Below are 18133 nucleotides of genomic sequence, written 5' to 3' on the forward strand. Positions count from 1 at the left end.
AATTCAAAAATTGGAATTAAAAATTCAAGGAGAAATTCAAAAGTTGTCTCAAGAATTTAACGAATTTAAAGACAAAACCACCAAACATTTTGACACACTGAAGCAAGAATTTGAAGCCCGCAAAGATCTGAAAAATACAGTAGAATCCCTCAGTAACAGAGTGGAGCAAGCAGAAGAAAGGATTTTCACATTGAAGTAAAAGCCTTTGAACGCTCCCAAACTCTCAAAGAGGAAGAGAAATGGAGAGCAAAAATGGATCATTCTCTCAGAGAGCTCTGAGATAATTTGAAAAAGGCTAATATCCGCCTCATTGGAATCCCTGAAAGTAATGAAGTGGCCTCACAATGCACAGAGGCACTTCTCCATGAAATTATGAAAGAGAATTTTCCACACATGCCAAGAGATTCTGAAACTCAAATAGAAGACAGTTTGAAGAACCCCAGCACGACTCAGTCCAAATAAGACATCCTCCAGGCATATCATAATTAACTTCACTAAAGTTAATATGAAGGAGAAAATTCTGAAAGCAGCCAGATGTAAGAAATCCATTGCCTACAAAGGGAAGAATATCAGAATGACTGCAGACCTCTCTGCTAAAACTTTTCAAGCCAGAAGATGGTGCTCATCAACTTTTAATCTCCTAAAACAAAATAACTTTCAACCACAGATCCTGTATCCAGCTAAACTGAGTTTCATTTATGATGGAGAACTTAAATACTTTAATGACATTCATATATTCAAGAAATTTGCCATAAGCAAACCAGCTCATCAGGATATTCTCAGACCTATCCTCCATAATGACCAGCCCAATCCTCTATCACAAAAGTAAACTCACTCAGAAACTTTTGATCAAACTCCAACTTCCACAGTGGCGAAAGGATTAAAAATGTCCACTGGACTTTCAAAAAACTCGATACCCAAAATTTTACCAGACTTATCAATATCCTCCATTAATATGAACGGCTTAAACTGTCCTCTAAAGAGGCACAGGTTGGCTGACCAGATACAAAAAGTCAGGCCAGATATTTGCTGCATACAAGAGTCACATCTTACCTTAAAATATAAATATAGACTCAGGGTGAAAGGATGGTCGTCCATACTTCAGGCAAATGGTAATCAGAAAAAAGCAGGTGTTGCAATTCAATTTGCAGACACAATAGGCTTTAAACCAACAAAAGTAAGGAAGGATAAGAACAGTCACTTCATATTTGTTAAGGGTAATACACAATGATGAGATTTCAATTATTAATATTTATGCACCCAACGAGAATGTGCCTCAATTTACAAGAGAAACTCTAACAGACATGAGAAACTTGATTTCCTCCAACTCCACAATAGCCGGAGATTTCAACACTCCTTTGGCAGTGTTGGATGATCCTCCAATAAGAAGCTGAGCAAAGAAATTTTAGATTTAAATGTAACCATCCAACATTTGGATTTAGCAGACATCTACAGAAGATTTCATCCCACCAAAACTGAATATACATACTACTCATCAGCCTATGGAACATACTCCAAAATCGATCACGTCTTAGGTCACAAGTCAAACCTCAGTAAATTTAAAGGAATAGAAATGATTCCTTGCATCTTCTCAGACCACCATGGAATAAAAGTTGAACTCAGTAACAACAGTAATCTGCATATTCATACAAAAACATGGAAGTTAAATAACCTTATGCTGAATGATAGCTGGGTCAGAGATGAGATTAAGAAGGAAATTACCAAATTTTTGGAATAAAACGACAATGAAGACACAAATTATCAGAACCTCTGGGATACAGCAAAGGCAGTCCTAAGAGGGAAATTTATAGCACTGCAAGCCTTCCTCAAGAGAACAGAAAGAGAGGAAGTTAACAACTTAATGGGACATCTCAAGCAACTGGAAAAGGAAGAACATTCCAACCCCAAACCCAGTAGAATAAAAGAAATAACCAAAATTAGAGCAGAATTAAATGAAATTGAAAACAAAAAGATTATACAACAGATCAATAAATCAAAAAGTTGGTTTTTTGAAAAGGTCAATAAAATAGATAAACCTTTGGCTAACCTAACCAGGAAAAAAAGAGTAAAATCTCTATTCTCATCAATCAGAAACGACAAAGACGAAATAACAACACACTCCTCAGAAATTAAAAAAATCCTTAATGAATATTACAAGAAACTTTATTCTCAGAATTATGAAAATCTGAAGGAAACTGACCAATACTTGGAAGCACATCACCTTCTAAGACTTAGCCAGAATCAAGTGGAAATGTTCAACAGGCCAATATCACTTTCTGAAATAGCATCAAACATACAAAATCTCCCTAAAAAGAAAAACCCGAGACCAGATGGCTTCACGTCAGAATTCTACCAAACCTTCACAGAGCAATTAGTACCTATATTACTCAACCTGTTCCAAAAGGTAGAAAAAGAAGAAAGACTACCCAACACCTTCTATGAAGCAAACATCACCCTGATCCCCAAACCAGGAAAAGACCCAACAAGAAAAGAAATAGTGATAGACCGATATCACTAATGAATATAGATGCAAAAATATTCAACAAGATCCTAACAAACAGAATCCAGCAACACATGAAACAAATTATACATCATGACCAAGTGAGTTTTATCCCAGGGTCTCAAGGCTGGTTCAATATATGTAAATCTATAAGTATAATTCAGCACATAAACAAATTAAAAAACAAAGACCATATGATTCTCTCAATTGATGCAGAAAAAGCTTTTGATAATATACAGCATCGCTTCATGATCAGAACATTTAAGAAAATTGGTATAGAAGGGACATTTCTTCAACTGATAGAGGCCATCTACAGCAAACCCACAGCTAATATCATATTGAATGGAGTTAAATTGAAATCCTTTCCACTCAGATCAGGAACCAGACAAGGCTGCCCATTGTCTCCACTGCTCCTTAACATTGTAATGGAAGTTTTAGCCATTGCAATTAGGGAAGAAAAGGCAATCAAGGGTATCCATATAGGGTCAGAAGAGATCAAACTTTCGCTCTTCACAGATGGTATGATCGTATATCTGGAAAACACCAGGGATTCTACTACAAAACTCTTAGAAGTGATCAAGGAATACAGCAGCATCTCAGGTTACAAAATCAACATTCATAAATTGGTAGCCTTTATATATACCAACAATAGTCACAGCTGAAAAAACAGTTAAGGACTCTATTCCGTTCACAGTAGTGCCAAAGAAGATGAAATATTTGGGAGTTTATCTAACAAAGGACGTGAAAGATCTCTATAAAGAGAACTATGAAACTCTAAGAAAAGAAATAGCTGAAAATGTTAACAAATGGCAAAAGATACCATGCTGATGGCTGGGAAGAATCAACATTGTTAAAATTTCTATACTACCCAAAGCAATATACAATTTTAATACAATCCCTATTAAAGCTCCACTGTCATACTTCAAAGATCTTGAAAAAATAATACTTCACTTTATATGGAATCAGAAAAAACCTCAAATAGACAAGACATTACTCAGAAATAAAAGCAAAGCAGGAGGAATCACGCTACGAGACCTCAGACTATACTGTAAATCGATAGTGATCAAAACAGCATGGTATTGGCACAAAAACAGAGAAGTAGATGTCTGGAACAGAATAGAGAACCAAGCGATGAATCCAGCTACTTACCATTATTTGATCTTTGACAAGCCAGTTAAAAACATTCAGTGGGGAAAAGATTCTCTATTTAACAAATGGTGCTGGGTGAACTGGCTGGCAACCTGTAGAAGACTGAAACTGGACCCATACCTTTCACCATTAACTAAGATAGACTCTCACTGGATTAAAGATTTAAACTTAAGACATGAAACTATAGACCAAACCGGGAGCCATGCCGCACTGTGGGGGGGCCACACAGCCGCTGCCACCACCACTGGGTGGGGTGGGTGGGGCAGGAGCCCCCGCTGCCACCTCCAGGGTGGGCCCCTTTCACAGAGGATGCAGGTCGCCTGAGATGAGGGTTTCATCACCTTAAATGGTTTTGAGCCAATGAAGCTATATTTCCTTAAAAAGACAGACAGCCCAACGTGTGAACTATAGAGCTTGTGGACAGATTTATATCGGTATCTGCCCCCAGATCATGAATGGCTCCCGGTATCCCCGCCTCCTGGTGGCAGTGCTGGCACTGCACAGTGGAGATGCTGATCCTGAAGGACCTGGCCACCGTGGCCTTCTGTGATGCCCAGTCCACTCAGGAGATCCACGAGAAGGTGTTAAATGAGGCCGTGGGTGCCATGATGTATCACACCATCACCCTCACCAGGGAGGACCTGGAGAAGTTCAAGGCCCTGCGAGTGATTGTGCGGATAGGCAGTGGCTACGACAACATGGACATCAAGGCTGCCAGCGAGCTCAGGATCGCTGTGTGCAACATCCCGTCTGCAGCAGTGAAAGAGATGGCCGATTCCACCATCTGCCACATTCTCCACCCGTACCAGAGAAACACATGGCTGTACCAGGCGCTGCGGGAGGGCACGCAGGTACAGAGTGTGGAGCAGATCCGAGAGGTGGTCTCGGGAGCAGCACGCATCTGCGGGGAAACCCTGGGCCTCATCGGCTTTGGTCATACGGGGTCAGTGGTTGCTGTTGGATCCAAGGCCTTTGGATTCAGCATCATATTCTATGACCCTTACTTGCAGGATGGGATAGAGCGGTTCCTGGGCGTGTGGAGGGTCTACACCCTGCAGGACTTGCTGTATCGGAGCGACTGCGTCTCCTGGCACTGCAATCTCAATGAACATAACCACCACCTCATCAATGACTTTACTATAAAGCAGATGAGGCAAGAAGCATTCCTCATGAATGCGGCCCGTGGCGGCCTGGTGGATGAGAAAGCCTTAGCCCAGGCCCTCAAGGAGGGCAGGATACGAGGCTCAATGTGCACAAATCGGAGCCCTTTAGCTTTGCTCAGCATCTATTGAAGGATGCACCAAACCTCATCTGTACTCCCCACACGGCCTGGTACAGTGAGCACTGGAGATGAGGGAGGCTGCTGCCACAGAGATCGGCTGGGCAATCACAGGCCGCATCCCAGAAAGCTTATGAAACTGTGAACAAGGAATTCTTTGTCACGGCAGCTCCTTGGTCAGTAATAGATCAACAAGCAATTCATCCTGAGCTCAATGGTGCCACGTACAGATACCCACCAGGCACTGTGGGCGTGGCTCCAGGAGGACTGCCTGCAGCCATGGAAGGGATCATCCCTGGGGCATCCCAGTGACTCACAACCTCCCCACAGTGGCACACTCTTCCCAAGCGCCCTCTCCCAACCAGCCCACAAAACACAGGGACAAATGAGAGCACCCCAATGAGCAATAGCAGAGGACGCCGAGGCCGGAAGGTAATCATTCAAATAAACTTGGGACTAAGAGACAGTGAAAAATAGATGAACTAAGAGAAAAGGAATGTGACGGTCTCTTTAACTAATTTGGACACATGCATCATTGATGTTATAGTGTTAAAACTATAAGAGCTAGAAAACTGAAGATGTCTGCTTATGGAAGCACTGAAAGACTAGGACATGATTTATTAACAACCAACTTCTGTTATTGTGTGTTAAGCTTTTCATCTGTGCATCAAATCACAAAGAATAAATAGAGCTTTATCCATTATCAGTCCCTTGGGCATAGCAGGTCCCAAACATCCTGCTCTAGAATGTTGCATCAGGAGTTCCAAACATCAAAATAAAAATTCAGAGGAAAATCCCCATCCTGGGACTCTAGTCCCTTCGGTCTACCGGGGCTGGTTACCTCTTTTGGCTAATAGGAAGATTAAAACTACAGAATGGGAAGAAACTGTCTGCCTGTATTAAGACATCTGCATGCATAGGATTGAAGAGAGTACAGGCTCCTGTACAAAGAAGTGTCTCACACCTGAACTGCATACTGAGCGGGCAAGTTGGTTGTAAGTTCAGCAATACCCTCTGATGATGCAAAAAAAAAAAAGTATTAAGTTTCACAAGCTGTTTGTACTCAAATATATTTTCTCAGTTTCAGATCCTCAGCTATTTTATTGAGTGGAAAGTCTTGAACAAAAAGTGTTCAAGAAGAATTATGTTGCATTTCCTTATGTCTCAGGAAACACTTTTTATGGTAACTTGTCAGATTGTCTATGAACAAACCCACATTTTTAGACATTGATAAAGTCTCCTTTTCTTCACATGATATTTTATATAAGAACACTTCAGATATATTAGATGTGACTGATTTTAACAAACACTATTAGATTTGTATCAACTAGTTACATGTTCTATTCATAGTCTTTTGTGAATCACTGCCTTTTTGTTTAAAAAGATGGCCTATTTTGAGCCTTTATATAGGTATATTCCAATTTTTGTGACAAAAAAAAAAAACTTAAAAACTGTCCCAAACAAAACAATAATGGCTATCAGAAAAAACAAAAAGGACATTAAACTATAAAAATACTAGAAGAGCATGCAGGGAAAACCCTTGAAATCGGTCTGGGCGAGTATTTTATGAGGAGGACCCCCCAGCCAATTGAAGCAGCTTCAAAAATACACTATTCGGACCTGATCAAACTATAAAGCTTCTGCACAGCCAAGAACACAGTAAGTAAAGCAAGCAAACAGCCTTCAGAATGGGAGAAGATATTTGCAGGTTATGTCTCCAACAAAGGTTTAATAACCAGAATCCAAGAGAACTCAAATGTATAAGCAAGAAAAGAACAAGTGATCCCATCGCAGGCTGGACAAAGGACTTGAAGAGAAACTTCTCTAAGAAGACAGGCGTACGGCCTACAGACATATGAAAACGATGCTCATCATCTTTAATCATCAGAGAAATGCAAATCAAAACTACTTTGAGATGTCATCTAACTCCAATAAGATTAGCCCATATTACAATATCCCAAGACCAGAGATGTTGGCGTGAATGTGGAGAAAGGGGAACACTTGTAGACAGCTGGTGGAAATGCAAATTAATACATTCCTTTTGGAAAGATGTTTGGAGAACACTTAGAGCTCTAAAAATAGATCTGCCATTCAATCCTATAATTCCTCTACTAGGTATATACCCAGAAGACCAAAAATCACATCATAACAAAGATATTTGTACCAGACTGTTTATTGCAGCCCAATTCATAATTGCTAAGTCATGGAAAAAGCCCAAGTGCCCATCGATCCACGAATGGATTAATAAATTGTGGTATATGTATACCATGGAATATGATGCAGGCTTAAAGAAAGATGGAGACTTTACCTCTTTCATGTTTACATGGATGGAGCTGGAACATATTCTTCTTAGTAAAGTATCTCAAGAATGTAAGAAAAAGTATCCAATGTACTCAGCCCTACTATGAAACTAATTTATGGCTTTCACATATAGCTATAACCCAGTTATAACCTACGAATAGGGGAAAGGGGGAAAGGGAGGGGAGGGAGGGGGGAGGATGGGCGGAGAGAGGGTGATTGGTGGGATTAGACCTGTGGTGCATCTTACAAGGGTACATGTGAAACTTAGTAAATGTGGAATATAAATGTCTTAACACAATAACTAAGAAAATGCCAGGAAGGCTATGTTAACCAGTGTGATGAAAATGTGTCAAACGGTCTATGAAACCAGGGTATGGTGCCCCATGATCGCATTAATGTACACAGCTATGATTTAATAAAAAAAAAAAAAGAAAGAAAGAAAATGTGTCAAACGGTCTATAAAACCAGTATATGGTGCCCCATGATCGCATTAATGTACACAGCTATGATTTAATAATAATAAAAAAAATCACCTTGGACAAGGTGGAGGTGGAGATTCTAGCAAATCTCTCAGCAAGCCCTCCAACAGAAATCATGCCAAACGTGACTACAGCCTTCCACCAGCAGGTGGCGACCTTCACAGTGTAGTTCAGGATCTTTTTATTTATTGGTATGAAGAATTCTGTCTGTCCGCAGCTCCTGGACAAGTAGTCAGATCTGAGATCACTCGACTTTGGTTCACAATGTGTTCATTTCTAAAGTGTGGAGACTCATCTATGAGAGGATTTCCCAACCTCTCTTTCGACATTGGGTATTTTTGAGCAACAAAAATCTCACAGTCTCTTATTGGACATATCAAAGAATAGCTATAAAAATTAAATGTGAACAAATGTTATAAGTCCCTAAAATGGCGGGGTTAAGAGGACTGAAAGCTATCTCATAATCTTATAACAAGCAGGGAAGTACATCCTTCCCACATATACATAACAACCTACCAAGTCATCATTTTTAAGTATTCTGCTTTATTTTGACTACCTCTCATCCCCTGCCTTCTCTATTTTCTTAGATTCTATAAATTTATTTTCTCTTTTCTTATCTATCTCTCTTCCTGGCACAAAAGAGTAACACAGAAAATACAAATTTCTTCCCATCACCTCACTTGATTTCTTTCCTCTACTAAATAACAATGAGCCAGGCATTCTTCTTAGTATTTGAGTTCAATTCATGAACAAAAAAGGCAAAATTACTTATCTTTGTGGAGTTTATATTCCAGTAGAGGATCCATGTAACAGAAAAACCTGATACATAAATAAATTACAAAATATGTTTGTATCTACAAGTAGGTGTAAAGAAAGACGATAAGGGGATGAGGGATGTCAAGATAGCAAAGGAAAGGGGGCTGCACTTTTCACTATGACACTTAGGTTAGGCCTAGGCACAAATGAGCCATTTGTGCAAGACTAGAGGGGTGAGGAAATGAGCCACAGTGTTATGTAGGGGAATAGCATTCCAGGCAGAGACCACAGCAAGTGCAAATGCAAAGGTGTTGTCTAAAAGACTGTGAGGGGCCAGTGCAGTTGGAGAGGAATGGGTTGAAGGGGGAGTAGTATGAAGTGTGATTGGAGAAGTCACGGGGAAGCCAAATTGCATGGGGCCATATAGGTCTTTGTAGGAACTTAGACTTTTACCCTGAGGTAAATGGGGAGCAATTGAAGAGTTTATAGCAGAGGAGTGACATCATCTGATCTATGTTGTTAAAGGGTCATTTGGGACTGAACATGGTGGTGTATGCCTATAACCCTAACATTTGGGGAAGCTAAGGTGGGGAGGATTGCTTGAAGCCAGGAGTTCAAGACAACCCCAGGCAACAGAGTGAGAATCCATCTCTGCAAAAAGGTAAAAAGTTAGCCAGGTATAGTGGTTCATGCTGTAGTCCCAGGTACTCAGAAGGCTGAAGCGGTAAGAATGCTTGAGCCCAGAACTTCAAGATTGCAGTGAACTGTGACCATGCCACTGGACTTCAGCCTGGGCAACACCGAGATTATCCCTAAATAAATGATTGTTTAGGTAGTTGTGTCGAGAACAAAGTATAGGGACAGAAGACAAAGTAGAGAAATAAATCAGGAGGCTTTAGGATAACGGTGAGGAGAGGTGGCTGAATTGATGATCTATTTGAAACCTGAGTTTCTGATAGTTTAGAAAGGTCCTGATAGTTTAGAAATAGATACACAAGACGAATTAAGAATGACTCCAAGGTTTTTGGCCTAAACAACTGAAAAGATAGACCGTCAACAGAAACTCATGTATAAATGTATGCTGGGAAAGAGGGGAAGTAAAGAGTTTGGAGGTTTTAAATCTTAGAAATTACACTTTTAACCAGTGATAGAGAAGGCAGTTGGATCTGCACGACTGAAGTATAAGAAAGAGAGCCGGGCTGGAGGTATAAATCGGGCCTAATCAGGACATACGGGAAACTGAACAAGACCACAACAATGCATAAATAAAAGAAGAGCAGGTCTGGGCTCAGGGACAAATCAGTGTTGAAAGGTTGGGGAGAAGAAGACGATCCAGGAGAAGAGAATGTGAAGAAGTGAAGAGAACAGAGAATGAGGTACACGGGGGACCAGTGAAAGAAGTGGACCAAGAACTCCTTAGCCAACTTTCAACTCCCTCAACTGTTACTCTGACATCATTCTAACTTACTGCTTAATTACAATTCAAGATCCCATTTCATTCTGCTCTTATTATACTGTACTTTCTCTCCACAGTCAGATTTCCATATCCGTGGGTTCCACATCTGTAGATTTAATTAACCACAGATCAAAAATAATAGGAAAAAAAATGGATGGTTGTGTCTATACAGAACAAATACAGACTTTCTTTCCAGTCATTATTCTCTAAATGATATGGCATAGCCACACATAGTCTCTATGTTGTATTGGGTCTTAAAAGTAATTGAAAGATGATTTAAAATATACGGAAAGATGTGGATAGGTTACTTGCAAATACTACTCCATTATATAAAAGAACTTGAGCATGATGGATTTTGCTATCTGTGGGGAGTCCAGGAATCAATCCCCTGTGGATACAGATGGATGACTGAGTTGATTACTTCATGGATTCCTATGTTGTCCTTTCTTATCACCAGCAGTTTCATGCCCATATCTTAAAACTATAATTTTAAAACATGGAATACATAAAAACCAAATATTACATACTCAAAACGCATGTGATTCTACCCAACATGCCTGGTCCCGTATTTTGCTGATATAAGATGTATTAAATTAAAATAACCTACTTGAAGAAAGCAATCAGCAGGTTCACCATGATGATGTACTGCACAAAGAGGTAGACGGCTTGCAGAAACGGAGTCAGAAAAGAGCCAGGAGGGCAAGTGGGCTCGCTCTCACAAACTACAAATAAAGAAAAAGAATGGAAGATAAGACAAATCACAGCTTCGTGACTCTAGACAAACACCACATTAAGCACACAGAATATCACAAATCACAAATTTTGCACATTTTTTAAGATTCAGATGATTATTTTGCTTTTGTTTTTTTTCACTCTGCATATCTATAAGGTGCTATTTCTGCCTAAGGGCAAAATCTCCTTAGCCAAGCATTGTGGTGGGTGCCTGTAGTCCCAGCTATTCAGGAAGCTGAGGCAAGAGAATCACCTAACCCAAAGCTGGAGGTTGCTGTGAGCTATGATGCCATAGCACTTTACTGAGGGCAACAAAGTGAGACTCTGTCTCTAAAAAAAAAAAAAAAAAACCCTCCTACATACCATCTATCTCTCCAGCATAAACTTCTCCGTATATCATCCAGTATGGCTGAAACACAATATCTCGAGCCAGGCTCCAAGACGGCGGCTCCTTTGGTGACAAAATGGCCTTGCGCGCCACTCCAAAGCTCAGCAGGACTATAGCCATCATGATCACGATGTAAAACATGTTCGCTGTCTGTAACACACAACCAGAATCTTACCACAGATCTGAAAGTCAAGACAAACCAACCATCATAACTATACCTGCCAATAATAAAACTGTCCAGTCATTGACTAAAATACCCTGGTCCATCAATAGCTAGGTTTTCATAGGCTAAACTGTTTCATTTTCTCTGCACAGTATGTGTTTCAAGTCAATGTGGTCTATGGAACAACATAAATGTGCTGAGAGTAGGGAATCTATGCTTCTTTCTTTAAGCAATAATGAAATGGGAGCACCTTTTGATGAGCAAAGATCCGACTCTTCCCCCATTGGACCAAAGGATAGGAAAGGGAACCAGTGGCTCCTTATTCCCAGAATTATCTTCAGGAATTAATTGGAGCATGAGAAGTTGACCAAGCCAGTTTTACACCACGTACTAAATGTGTAACAACTCTCTCTGTGGCAGAGAGACTATTCACCAAAATGTCCACCCCTACTCCAAGAGTGGCCCTGCACTTCTTAGTTTTGCTTCCCCTGGGCTGGCACCATGAAACCTATTCTAGCCAATGGGCTGTGGAGTGTGTTGGCTTGGGTCAGTTCTTGTCCAGAGCAGTTCAAAGCCATCAGACATTCTCTATCCCCCTCATTTCCTGCAATGAGAGCCCACAGAAGGCACATGTTGACATGGACGTGTCACAAGATCCCTTAAGTCACTGCACAGAGGACAGCCCCCATGAGTACTCATCAAATCTTGCATTTGGGAGAAAAACCCTGTGCTAAATCACTGATATATACCGGTCATCTCAGAATAGCCTATCTCATAAATACTAATGTCACCAAGACCAGAGAAAACATTTCTTATCAAAGAGAAAAATGTAAAATAAGAAAAATCTGTCTTTGGAGTCCTGAAGATTCTCCCCTTTATGCCCTCTTCATTTGTTTCAGCACTAGCATGCGTCCTCCAGAACTTCCTCCTTCCCTGCTAGTGAGCATTCCAGAGGGAAAGGCCAAAGATGATCTTCAGATACTGCACTTCCTAGAGGATAGGTCTTAGGTCATTATAAATAACCAGATGGAAAATGCTGAAATGATAGTTGAGCAAGTTCAGATCACAGATTGGAGCCAGAGGACCCACTGTGGCATCCTGGCTCCCCACACACACCCACTGCCTTGATAGAAATGTCTATAATAATACTACCTTTCTCACAAAGTTGCTACAAAGATTAAACACGTTAATATACACAGACTACTTAGAATCACGTGTGGCCTGTCATAAACACTATTTCAGAGCGTGGCAGATCAGCCAGGCATGGTGGCACATGCCTGTAATCTCAGCTTCTAAGGAGGCTGGGGCAGGAAGATGGCTTGAGCCCAGAAGCTGGAGGCTATAGTGAACTATATTCTCACCACTGCACTCCAGCCTGGATGACAGGGCCAGATCCTGTCTGGAAAAAAAAAAAAAAAGTATGGTAGGGGAGAGTAAGTGATAAATAAATTGATATTTTAGCAGAAAATATTATGGGAAGTAGCCTCATACAAATCTGGCCCTCAGGAATTGTTCCCAAAGACAAATTTGACTCAGTCCATGTTATGCAGCCCTAACCAAAAGGGTAAGTGGGATAAGTGGGAATCCTGGTCAACTACCCACTATGCTATCCAAGGGCATTTGTTGTTTGTAAGTTTGTGATTACATGGAAAGCAGTGAAGAAATGATCTTGTTCTTTGTGCCTTTATAAATAATTCCTAAAGTTAAACTATTGGATGTAAAACATAAAATTAGGTAGAATCATTAAAAAGAAGCCAAGTATGATAGCACACCTTATAGTTCCAGCTATTTGGGGACCCTAAGGCAAGAAGATCACTTGACCCCAGAAGTCCAGCCTGGGCTGGGCACCCCAGCACAGTGGTTACGGCAGCGGCCACATACAACGAGGCTGGCGGGTTCAAACCCAGCCCGGGCCAGCTAAACAACAATGACAACTGCAACAAAAAATAGCCGGGTGTTGTGGCGGGCACCTGTAGTCCCAGCTACTTGGGAGGCTGAGGCAAGAGAATTGCTTAAGCCCAAGTGTTTGAGATTGCTGTGAGCTGTGATGCCATAGCACTCTACTGAGGGAGACATAGTGAGACTCTATCTCAAAAAAAAAAGTCCAGCCTGGGCAACACAGCATGATACTTTAGCTAAAAATTAAAAAGAACACCAGGATATAAAACCAGACTGTACTCACCATTTTTGCAATCATGGTCACATAGGGACCTGCATGTTGATTCACAGCAAGGAAGTCCAGGAGCCGTGAGAACCAGAAGATGATGTCTATGCAGTAGATGAGCCGCCCGGCCGTGTGGAAGGGAGCACGGCCCCATCGAAGGCCAAAGCCCACTGAGAACAGGCCAATGGCCACAGTCTCCACGAGGTTCCAGTACTCGCTAATCCATACCTTCACCTTCTGAGTAAACTTCCCAGGTTCCGACATACAAATCTACAAGAAGAAAGAGAAACACTTAAAGAATTCAGGAATTTCATCAATGTCATCTTCTTGAATACATCAACCACTCATCTGAAGAGTAATCTGAATCCTGCCAAACCTTAAATCACTCAGAGATTTTAGAAACTTGAGTTACCCTTGGTAATGAATTTCTTTTTTAACTCAGTCACCCTAGGTAGAGTACTCCGGTGTCATAGCTCACAGCAAACTCAAACTCTTAAGAGCCCAAGAGATTCTCCCGCCTCAGCCTCCCAAGAAACTGGAACTACAGACGGCCCTACCACACCCAGCTAGTTTTTCTATCTTTAGTACAGACGGGGTCTCGTTCTTGCTCAGGCTAGTCTCAAACTCCTGAGTTCAAGTGATCCACCTGCCTCGGCCACCCAGAGGGCTAGGATTACAGGCGTAAGCCACAGCGCCAAAATAACCTTCTTGTAACATGCAAATCAAGATCAGTAATTCCTATCTTCCCCCACACCCATGACATGTCCATTATTATCACCAGAGCCAGGAACGTCTCTCAGCAGAGGGGTGTAACTCACCTCCCTGACCTTCTCAATAGCACTGGTGAAGATGTAAATGATAACAAGCCACTCTTGCAGGCTGGGCTGGGACTGCATCTCCACCAACACGGTGTAAGTGAACAGCATGAGGAATGCCAAATATGCCATCTGCAAGGGAAGCACACATTCCCCGGGGGTGAGATACAGACCCAGACACACGGGCATAAAATTCAACATGGTGACATGAACAGAGAACGGGGCCCACCTTCGGATGATTGAGGATCCAGTGTGTAAAAACACACCAAACGTCCACCGTTTTCTAGTCTAGGATTTAGTGATGGAAATGAAAAATCACTGTTCTTAGACACACGAAGGAGACACTGTCTCATCCTATCGGCTTCTAACAGGACCCTCCAGAACCCTGCACAGTCTGGGACTGACATTGTGAGGTCAGCAGCAAGCCAGGGGGGCGCCAACACACCCTCCTCTCCATCTCAAAGGCAGGAAAGCATGTGCTGTGTGTGCCAAGTGAACTAAGCGTTATCACGAGATATATATTTTCAAATTTAGTGACTCATGATATTTACAACTGCTGGGAGTTTTATTTCATGTTGACAAAAATATTTTGAGTAATAGGAAAATTATGCCCAACTGGGAAGCCCTTATAATTAAAGGCTGTTTATCAATGTTTTTTATTAATATCATCAGCCCTTTAATTATTAATGTATAATTAAAGGCTGTTTATTAACATTTTTATTAATATCGTCAGCCCTTATCACTCCACCCGACATGAGAGACATTCAATAAATGTTTATTTAATAGTTTTGCATATTATACCTGGATTCTCAAACTCTTCAAAGAATTAAACATAGTGAACACACGTACGTATACATAGTGAATAACAGCTTTGTCATCTTATCTAATGGTCTTATCTTCTTAACACATATTCTCAGAAGCAGAATAGCTGTGCACATGCATTAAAATCTGTGGTAAATATTACTGAGTCACCCATCACACAGGTGTTCCCAGCTATCCCATACTAACACCAACCATGCATGAGACTGTGCCGTCCCTTAAATAACTTCAGAGACAACACACAGTGCTCACTAATCAATATTGCATTACAAATCCTTTATCATTTGTTTGAAAAATGTGGGTCGGTGTTCATTCTCCCAAGAATCATACTATAACCTTGATCCCTATGTCTCATATCTTTTTGAATCCTAAGTCGACCAGTCTAAGTCTAGTTCTGCACAGAAATCGTAGAGAATGGTTTAAATCATTTCTGATTCTACAAGAGTGGCACGTAGATTACTTACAATGGGTGGTATTTAGGGCAGTCATGATGGATAGTACCGCCTGTGAGTTAAGAAACTAGAGAAGCATATGAGAAAGTCAAGATCGATTTCATTAGTTCTGTATAATTCTCTTGGTCGATGTTTCAAAGTCTGAGTATTTTTGATGACATGTTAGGAACATAATTTGCTTAAGCAGTCATTTTCTTTTTACATTTTTGTCATTGGTTTCATGGTGGCCAGATAATTGAATCCTGCACACTTTCCGTAAGGTCTATAGAACTTTCATACATGTGTGGGTATTTCTTTCGTTATCTGCATTTTTTTATTCCCTATTCTATATTAATGAGAGTCATTTCCGTACACAGTCTCGCCTATTCGACGTAAGCTGTTTGAGGACAGTATCTGTGTTTGCCACTTTCTTCTTCCCACCCCACCTCCAGTGTCTCGTATAGCGGGTCTTAGAGACAGCAGTCAGCTTGCAGTAAGACCTCATTGAATGGTCTGGACCTTATGTGACCTTCAGCCATAATGCTTTCTTTCTAACATATGTAATGTATGACTATATGAATGAGACAGATCTATAAACAAAAAAGACTACAAACGTAGTCAGCTTGAGAAAGCAACACAAGTTCCTCTGCTTGAGAACAGGGTGGGTTCCTACAGCTATGTTATGTCCATTTTCTCATCAATTCAAAGTGACATTACACGGGATATACAAGCAATTAAAGTATTCACACCTGGGTAAAATTAAGCACTAAAACACTCTAGATCAGCAGTTCTCAACCTGTGACTCGTGACCCCTTTGTAACAATGAAAATACATCCTGCATATCAGATATTTACATTACGATTTGTAACAGCAGCAAAATTATAGTTATGAAGTAGCAACGAAAATAATTTTAGGGTTGGGGGTCACCAAAACATGAGGAACTGTATTAAAGGGTCACGGCATTAGGAGGCATTGGGAAAGTTGAGAACCACTGCATATTGGTGGTACTGCTTCTGACCCTTTTTGCCACTTTTCAACTAATAAAACTTTGATCCACAAATAGTTACATTTTTGCTTTTTGCTCACAACATTTGTAGCCCAAAGCTACTTCAATAAAGCACAACATACACCATGGTCTGGCAATGCAATACCCAGGCCTGTGCTCCTTGCTGATGCCGCCTGCTGGGGTAGGCAGACTGGCTGGCTTTGTCCTTTTGCTCAGCCCACTGCTGTCTCTAAAAGCTCTTGAGCTAGAAGTTTCCAAGGAAAGGAACACTTGAATACTCTTTTCCAAATGATGTGACTACGATTAAAATTCTCTTAGCACTTCTTTCAGAGTCTCTTGAATACTTTGCTACAGATTCACAAAAATAGTAAAAACTCCTCGTTTAAAAGGAGATTTGATTTTCGGAAATAGATCAAAGTTATTCAGAGCTATGTACTTATTCAGTGAGTATATGAAGTAAGTCTGTGGTTGACCAAGTAAATACTTTGAAATATAACACATTCAGAAAAATATCCTTTTATAGTTACATTTCAAACGTTTTAGAAATACAAAATCTTGGCCATGCACAATTTAAGTATAGAAAGCATCAGAAAAATAAATGCTATAAAATAAAAGTAAAAAACTCCAAATACAAGTAAACTACAGTTTATTCTTTCTCTGTAGTTCTATTATCCATCATACAGCATTTGTTCCTACAATGCAGCCTCTAACATTTTTCTTGCCCTCTATATGTTTATAAGTGCATGCTGCTGGAGACAAAAACAGACACTTGTACTTTTTTTTTTTTTTTGTCTATATAACATGAATCCTACAAAGAAAACAATATTGGACTGCTGATTTTCTTGCTCAAGATTAGAAAATAATCCACTCACCTGTCACTTTATAAACACTGCTAATTTTATTATTCCACAAATCTTCAAATGCTTAGTCTTAGCCATGCTAACTCTAGCACTCCAAGAAAGAAGAAAAGGTTTGTTCTCAAACTCTGAAAGTAAGAAAGCTCCACTCTCTCACTTCCTCCAGCCTTCCCATAATCCTTTCTCTTGTACCTACTTTTTCACACCTTCACTTTTTATACTACACTTCAATATTTTCATCACAAACATCGGCCAATCAGGCGTATCATTATCAATGTTACCTCATTAGCTATCAATTGCCATTATATGTTGTAATGTATATGTTGTAATGAGACCAACCGTATAAAACCAAAACTTGACGATCGGAGCATTGTAGAACTCGTAGACCTTCCTAGTCCATGGGATGCTCTGGTGCCCGTTCTCTAAATCAAAGGGCTGATTTTCATCCAGCTTCTCATTGGGACCCCTTTCCAAGTCATAGCCTCTCTGTAAAATAAACAAGCTTATCATCATCTTTTTGTCAGCAGGTTAATTAAAATATTGATAGCACAGACATCCAAAAATCTAATAAATCATATGTTAGAAATCAACTGGGTTCTGACTTGCCAAATTATAACCTTAGCTTTAAAAACAAAGAAAACTGTATGGATCATACAAATCTTTGACCAGGTAAGAAGCAGACAGTATTTCTGACATGTAATCTGAGTCCCAAGGAATCAAGCCCCACAAAAAAGTAGTTCAAAGGATTTAAAAATGGTCCCCGTTTCTGTTCTGTTTAATCTCCTCTTGCGGTGATTTAGGAGCCTAAGGATATTCATAAAATCCCCATGAACTCAAT

The 18133-nt window shown here is 40.4% G+C and overlaps 1 protein-coding gene and 1 pseudogene across 1 annotated transcript in view; one reads left to right on the forward strand and one right to left on the reverse strand.

The window, feature by feature from the left end:
* Positions 1–18133, reverse strand: part of TRPM6 (transient receptor potential cation channel subfamily M member 6) — a 200706-nt gene that overhangs the window by 86140 nt on the left and 96433 nt on the right. Inside the window, exons 19-23 of the mRNA XM_053575241.1 lie at positions 17635–17781; positions 14186–14314; positions 13386–13637; positions 11016–11190; positions 10528–10642 (exon numbers count right to left, since the gene is read on the reverse strand). Of these exons, the coding sequence (XP_053431216.1) occupies positions 10528–10642; positions 11016–11190; positions 13386–13637; positions 14186–14314; positions 17635–17781 (818 nt within the window). The remainder of the gene's footprint in view (positions 1–10527; positions 10643–11015; positions 11191–13385; positions 13638–14185; positions 14315–17634; positions 17782–18133) is intronic.
* On the forward strand, positions 4089–5338 carry LOC128574547 (C-terminal-binding protein 2-like; annotated as a pseudogene).

Source organism: Nycticebus coucang, chromosome 2 (genome assembly GCF_027406575.1).
Source record: "Nycticebus coucang isolate mNycCou1 chromosome 2, mNycCou1.pri, whole genome shotgun sequence".
In the NCBI taxonomy this organism is placed as follows: Eukaryota; Metazoa; Chordata; class Mammalia; order Primates; family Lorisidae; genus Nycticebus; species Nycticebus coucang.